We start from the raw sequence: 7,820 nt of genomic DNA on the forward strand, positions 1-7,820 counted from the left end.
GGAATTAACTGTTCTTGAACCTGGTGGTGTGGGACTTCAGGCTTCTGTACCTCCTGCCCAATGGCAGCTGCAAAAAGATGGTGGGGATCTTTAATAGATGTTGCCGCCTTGAGGCAGCGCCTCATATAGATACTAATGGTGGGAGGGATGTGTCCGTGATGTATTGAGCTGAATCGACTACTCTCTGCAGCTTCGTGTGTTCTTGTGCATTCAAATTGCTGTACCAGACCATGATGCAATCAGTCAGGATACTTCCAACATCTGTAAAAGCTAATTGTTGAAATATTATCTCTTTCTTGTTTTCTGTTTGGTTTCCAATAGATGCAAGGTTTTTTATGGTCTGAAAATTCATTTTCTGGTGATAGTTGGTGAATTATGAACTGAAACAGCCGCCAAGGTTGATTTTCCCCCTCCTTTTCCATCAGCCAGTCACTGACCTGTTCTGTTGGGGCCCAGTGTAATCCCAGCTGAGATCTGCTAGCATGGAACCTTGGAATGTAAGCTCTATGCAGGTCATTGACACCTTTTCCCCAGTGGAGCTATGGGAGATCCCACGTTGGGTTGCTCTGGGCACCAGAAGGACACAGAAGTGGTTTCTAAATTGGTAAAGGGTGGCAGTGTCTCCGGAGAAGTTCAAGGTTTCAGATTGGAAAAACCTAAATCTCTTGGAGCAGAAGTAAAGTAGAAATTATGTTTGGCGGCTGAGTTTCAAGAGGACTCATTGTAGTAAGCCTTTTCCTGTTAGTTTTGCTTGTGGTCTTTGCAATAGTTCCAGCTCATTTCATGGCTGGCTTCTCAGTACAGATAAGGTGCTCCTGTGAGGTACACAGTTTCTGAATCACTAAACTAATTATGAGGAACAACAGGGTTTCTCCCCAGTGCATTGAAATACCAAGTCTCCTGCCCAGTGACTCCTAGGGTAGTGTTCAATCGCCTTGTTATTCTCTCCCTCATTGGTAGGTGCCAGATGTATGGCAAGCATGATCTGAGAGTGGCCTCTGGAGTTGAACTGTTTTGGCATGTTCTGTGTACCATCTGTGCAACATGTTCAAGAACTGATGGAAACATCTTTAACAGTTCTGGCATTAAAACAGTCCAGCTTCTGCAGTCCATGAAGAGATTGGCTGGCTCTGTAACTGATAAAGATTCTTCTTGTAATTGGGATGCTCTGATGCAGAACCTGCTATTAATTAAAAGTATAACAGTTGGCTTTGATCTTCTATTCCCACCTACTGCACTTGGGCTCAGTTGATAAAATGCAACAACCCAATACAGATAATTGAGCCCCAAAGCTTTCAATGAAATGGCAAGAGATTTGAGGCCTGCTGTACTGATTTAAGGTGGTCAGCCTCTGTTTTCCCTGTGGTACAGAGATGGAATTGGGAAAAAGCAAATTTGTCACTGTCCTTGCTGATAAGTACCCATGTGCTTTGGGATCCACCTTCACTGGTGTGCTTATCGTGGTTGAATGGTTGTCAACAATCATTTTCCAGTGATCATTAGCAGAATCTCAAAGGTGATTGCATCCACCAAATGATAACCAGGACATTTTTCAAGAGAAACAGGACTTGGTGAGATTCTCTAATGTGGAATTGTTTTTTTGTTTCCTCCAGAGACGATGGATGTCTTCAACACAAAGAGCCTGGCCATGCAGGCACAGAAGAAACTCCTAGGTAAGATGGCCAACAAAAGCATGGCCAACATCTTCATCGATGACACGAGCAGTGATGTCTTGGACGAACTTTATCAGGTGACCAAGGAATACACTAAAAACAAGAAAGAAGCCCAGAAGGTCATCAAAAACCTGATCAAGGTGGTGATTAAACTCGGGGTTCTCTACAGGAACAACCAGTTCAATGCAGAGGAGCTGGTGCTGGTAGACAAGTTCCGCAAGAAAGTCCACCAGTTAGCCATGACGGCTGTCAGTTTCCACCAGATTGACTTCACGTTCGACAGGCGAGTTCTGGCAAGCATCTTGAATGAGTGCAGGGAGTTGCTGCACCAAGCCATCAACCGGCACCTGACATCCAAGTCCCACGGACGCGTCAACCACATCTTCAACCACTTTGCAGACTGTGAATTTCTAGCAACGTTGTATGGTCCCACAGAGCCTTACCGCACACACGTGCAGAAGCTTTGTGAAGGGGTTAACAAAATGTTGGAAGATGGAAACATTTGATTGCAGCATTTGCAAGAGTGACTGAGTGGGCTTACTGTGAGATGGAGGACTTTTGGGGGCAGGGAGGGTGGGGGGGGTGGGAGTGGGGATAAACAAAATTGTTTGGATGAGATGCCTTTCCAACCTCTGGTAGATTAATCTGCCAGGATTTAATGCTAAAGTAGTTTACTGTGGGTGGTCATTTAATATCAAGGAGTTGAACCGTGAACTGTGTCCACCCAAGCCTGGTGACAGTAATACTCGCTCAAGGTATGCAGGAAACACAAAGATTGAAGGGTCCAGGCTGAACCCAAAGCCTTTGCCTAGATAATTAATGGAGCTACTTTCCACATACACTGGACAAGCCTTGCCATCTGACTGAACCATTTGGGATTCTGCTAAGTTGTATCGAGTCCTTATTCTAATTTTAAAACCTGGCTGACCTTTGCCATTGAGGTATCTTGAAATAGGGAGTTAATCTGGGATAGGGTAGGAAGCCTAATCATTTTACTGGATAGGAAACCTGGAATCCCAGGCAAAATTTGTGAAGACCAGACCAGGCTCGACTGTGCTCCCCCTATAGCCAAATAGCACATGTCCACTCAATCCCACTGCACGCTGGAGTGAGATGCAGGACACCGAGATGCCTTCAGCAAGAGATGATGCCTTTGAAAGAGAAAGGTTGGAAGCCTTGGTAGGGGAGTCGGTTTCAGCAGGAGGAAAAGTGAACACACAGCAAGTCCATTAATAAATTCCATCCACCACAAACCACTGGAATTATTCTGCAATTGCAAAGCCTTGGCCTTGAGGTTAGAAAAACACTGATTCGGAACCTTTAGTATGGAGCCACCAAACAAGCTGATTTTCAAATGGACTTGCTGTTCCTGGCCTAGACTTGTCAACTTTATATTTTATCAGCAATGTCAGAGGATTATATACCATGTATATTTGATGAAGTGCAATGCTATCTATGGGTCAGTGGGATTTCCTTAGGCTTTGAGACTGCCAAGTTTCTGGTTCTGTTTGTGTGATTGGCGTCTGCTTTCTGCACTGTGAGCCGTTCTAAATCCAAAACGTGTTGTGTGTGTCATTGTGAAGTGTGTTTTATTGGTTTTCAAACTAAAGAATTGGCATCTGTCTTAATGTGAAGTGGTTTCTGAGGTTCTTAATCCTTTATTTCTCTCACATCTGTGCTTTAATTGCTTGTATTGTAAAGTGACATTGGGAAAAATTAGAAAATTCCATCAACCCTTCCTCCCCAATTTAGCTGCTGGCACCGTGGATAACTAGGTCGAGATATTTAACTGAGCCACACCCTAGCAGGCTTTCTTCAGTTAGCTGCTCTTTTGAACTGCAGCAGGCTTGTTCTTGCTGACTCTCAGGAGGAATAAATATCAAGCAGAGCTTGTACTGTTAATCACAGCCAGTGGGCCAGATGGAGAGGGCGTTAAGACAGGGTCGACCTAATCTGTGATCCCCACGTGACTGAATAACCACCCAGCACTACCTTTTGGGTTTTTTCTCCCCCACGCTGAAAACGGCCAAATGGTAATGCAGAGGTCACAGTCAGTCTGTCCAAGCCCAGAGGATATGCTGATCTCTTGGCAGTGGATGAGATACCAAATCCTTCAAGCAAGGGAGCAGAGCCAGCCCCAGAGGTATGGTCCACTGACATTGCTGTGTGTTAATGGAACATGCACTATGGCATGTCATTGGTCATTACAGGGGGAGTGATTGTCCACTCAGCTGCTCTGGCTGCATGTGGATCTAATCGAGGGTGTTCTGCTGAGGGGAGCATTGACTCAAAAGAAGTTCCCCCTTTGAATTGGAAAATTTTAACTCTTTATCTGCCCTGATTGCATTGGTGTGAAGAACCCATTGCTGAATCTGGAATGTATCACGCTGGAGTGATGAGTTGTGGATCTGTACCGGAAGTTCCATCCCATTTGAGTTGCTGATTTCAGTTGCTGTGGATAGCTAGTTCTCCAGGGCAAGGGGAGAACAGCAATCCATGCCAAACACTTCTGCCACGTTGGTGCCTCTTGCCATCTGCATGAGAGCTGGGATAACCACTGCCATTCTTCTGAGGAACAAAAGGGAAACCTGCAATCCCCTGGCTCACTCCACACAAGGCCAGCCTATGAATAAAACACCAATGGAAGGGAGGCAGGCTGCTGTATCTCCTGCACCGTGTTGAGAGTAGGGGTATGTCTGGAAGCACAATCCCACTGGAAACTAGGCGACATGGGGCTGATTTCAATCATTTACGTTACAAAGGTTTTGTCCATTGAATTGATAACTAATGTATATTTTAATTCTGTACAGTTTCTTCCAAATATCAGGGAAGCATTTTCTTGATATGAAAGATAAGCTTGTTTTATCCTATGTGTTCAAGAAAGAGACTGACTTTGAGACATCTTTATAATACTACGTCTGTGGTTTTAAGAAAAAATAAAACCTGAATAACACAAACAGAACTTTGTCTGGTGGTGTGGCAGGGTTTTGAAAGGGGTGATGGAGGTTGGAATGAAAATGCCAGCATTGTATTCACGGAAACTGTGAGAAAACGCCCAGAGCTGCAAACAAGGCTTTCCATTCAAACTTTATCAGCTGGAGAAAGCATCATAATCTTTGGCTTCCAGTCTGATACTTGGCTGAATTGCCATCTCTGAGTGGATATATTCTTGATGGCTTCATCACATGATCTTCCACAATAGACCCAATCAAACTGCCATCATAAATATTCTGAAACATGGACTAAAACTGATAAACACTGTTTTCAATACCTGGTGTTTTATTCTCCTCCCCTCCTCCCTCAGTGGAAAAGTTCCTGGACAATCTGATATGAACCTGGATGGTTGTCAACCCAACTGCTGGCAGAAACAATGTGCAGTGATTGTTATTCCAGATGTGGATTGCATGTTGTACTAAAGTGCAATGGATTGAACTGTACTTGACCTGCTCTCTCCTTATCACTAAATAAGGACAGTGAGGATGTCAAAAAGCAAAAATAAATTGCAGTTATTGGAAAGCTGGAGGTGGGGTGGGGGAGGAAATGCTGGAGATATTTAGCAGGTCTGGTAGCATATGGGGAGAGAAAAACAACATTAACATTTCAGAGCAATTGCCTTTCATCAGAATTGGAAAAGTTAGAAAACGAGTTTGTTTTAAATTGCCAAGGGGAGGAGTGGTGGAGAAAAAAAGGGGAATATTTGCTGTAGACATCAAGGTTATCCAGGAAAGTAGTTGGAGTTATCTGGGGGGGGGGGGGGGGGGGGGTGACAGTGAAAGTGTTGAGAGTGAGAGTGCGTTAATCACAGCCAATCTGTCTGGAGGACCTGTAAATAGAGGGAGGCAGGTGAGGGCAGTATGACTTTCTGGGACTCTATTCACCACCTCATTGCAAATGTTCCCCTAACATCAGATAGTCAGGTTTGCATCAAGTTGCTTTACCGAGCACCTTATCCATCTTCCCTTGTCTAATGCTGTGTCACCAAGGACATTATTACTTCTCTAGCAACATGAAGCTTCAGACTCGCTCAGTTGTAACTGCATTGCAACCCATGTTTCATCTATAATTATTTGCACAGGTGGAGGCCACTCCACTCTCGCTGCTGTCGTTGAATTTGAGCCCCTGGTTTTCCTACATTTGCCCCACGTCCTTTAAATTATTTTCCTGCTCAGGTCCCTGCAGTGCATTTTGGATTGTCCCACTGTTCTGTTTCTCAGTTATTGCAATGCAACACAGTAGGTGCAATCTTTCCAGTGCTCTTAAAAGGGACATTCCTCTATAAAAAGCAACACTCTTCCACCTGCAGGGGAGTGTTTCCAATGAATTAATGGATGCTTCATAGATTAGAGGCTGGTGCAAGTCTGCTTCTGGAGTTCAGAGGAACTTGTACAGGCCGGTGAAGAACAGTGCTTGAAGAAGGCATGTTGTTTGTTTGAGGAGCCATTGGTGACCCCACTGGGCTAGAGCCAGGAGGTTGTCAAGGATATCTCTCAAACCATGGGTATGGTCTCTGAATGACTGCACTTTGAGGAGGCCTGCAATTACTGGAAAACAGAACAGTGGGACAGTTGCCAAAAGAAAAGTCTTCCCTCTTTGGGTATAGAGTTAGAGGGATATCTCTCGTGCAACAGTGAGCAATAAGCTGCCGGATGCAGCAGATATCAACAACAACAGCTGCAAAACCCCGAGTGACTGTGATTCTCATTTCCAAGGATAAAGCAGTCAAGGGGCACAGGAGGTGCTGTTTCTGGTCAGAGGAGGTCACGATTCTCATCAAGGATAAAGAATTCAGATTGAATGTTGCCCCATTAAATAGAACAGTTTCGGGGATAATGAAGTTAGTAAAACATGGTCTGCTGTTTTTCAGAATAATGAAGTTGAAGAGTGCATTGCAGATGAATTTTGTGGAATTTTACACTAGAAGAAATGTGCCAGGAGAATGAAAATGGTCCTGAAAAATGGGACTGATTTCCTGATAGGTTTGAAGGCACCCAGAACTGTATGCAAAATTGCTTTTCTCTGGATTAACCCAATTTTCAGCAGCACAGACCCATTTTACCTTGCAGGTCCGTGGACAAACTTCTAGCCATAAGTCCTGGGGCATTAATAGAAACTCTGGTTGCCACTTTGAGTAGGAATTCCACAGTTTCATTGGCAATGGTGAAAGGCCCATCGAAGGATAAGTGGGTCTCTGAGGAGAAGCAGGGGTCCAAGGTCTGGTCTGCCACTGCTCTGGGACACCTACTTCTTTGGACCACCATGTGACCCCTCGTGATGCTTCTGGAGCTGGTCTCTGTGGTGTTTTGGCCTTGCAGTTTATCTCCTAAATTTAAATGAGGTCTCAAATAACAACTTGTGCCTCTTTTCACAGTAAAACAGCCCAAGGAGCTTCACAGGAATAATAGGAAACAAAATCTAGCACTGAGCCATGTAAGAAACTAATAGGGCCGATAACCAAAACTTATTCAAAGATCTGGGTTTTAAGGAGCATCTTAAAAGGAGAAAAATTAGGCAGAGCTAAAATTAGAGACCTGGTATTCTATGACTGCAAAATTGAACTTTGCATATTCTTTTTTGCAACACAAAGACTCATGTTTTTTTTTCAGAAGAAAGTTTTTTCATTTATCTCTTAAAGATTTTAGATGGTTTAGTCAGTAACAGGAAGTACAACTTTCAGTATTTCAGTCTCGTTCTCTATTTAATTAGATCACTGATGATCTTAGCTTAAAAATCTATTTACCTCCCATAGTTTCACATCTTGTGATATTCTCACATAAGACTAAGATTGATTAGAGGTATGTTAAAAGCTCCAATTGAGTCCCAGCACCCACTGCTTTTGATGGGAGGGGGTGGGGAAGTGTTCCAGATTTTCTATAGCCATTTGTGTGGAAAAAATATTTGCTGATTTCCCTTACAAAGTTCTAATTTGAAAGTTCTCTCCCCTTATTCATGATTTCCCCCATCAAAGGAGGTGGCTTCCCTTGATCGATTAAACATGCTTGTTTCGAGCAACCAGGAGATGAAGATGATGGTTCACTCAATTGTAGGCAGGCACAAAGCTAAAATTGGGCAATTTGTAGTGGCCAGTTCACCTCCTAACAGGGATATCTTCTGAGATATGGGAGAAAACCAGAGCACCCAGAGGAAGCC

At 43.8% G+C, this 7,820-nt stretch overlaps 1 protein-coding gene across 2 annotated transcripts in view; it reads left to right on the forward strand.

Annotated features, from left to right (window-relative positions):
• The window catches only part of LOC127582673 (tumor necrosis factor alpha-induced protein 8-like protein 1), a 47,927-nt gene extending 42,564 nt beyond the window's left edge, over positions 1-5,363 (forward strand). Inside the window, exon 2 of one of the 2 annotated variants that reach the window (XM_052038199.1) lies at positions 1,614-5,363. In XM_052038199.1, the coding sequence (XP_051894159.1) occupies positions 1,619-2,179 (561 nt within the window). In that variant the 5' untranslated portion in view covers positions 1,614-1,618 and the 3' untranslated portion in view covers positions 2,180-5,363. The remainder of the gene's footprint in view (positions 1-1,613) is intronic. The other variant, XM_052038198.1, reaches the window with a different exon arrangement.
• Positions 5,364-7,820: the final 2,457 nt, after the last annotated feature.

Source organism: Pristis pectinata, chromosome 24 (genome assembly GCF_009764475.1).
Source record: "Pristis pectinata isolate sPriPec2 chromosome 24, sPriPec2.1.pri, whole genome shotgun sequence".
Taxonomy (NCBI): Eukaryota; Metazoa; Chordata; class Chondrichthyes; order Rhinopristiformes; family Pristidae; genus Pristis; species Pristis pectinata.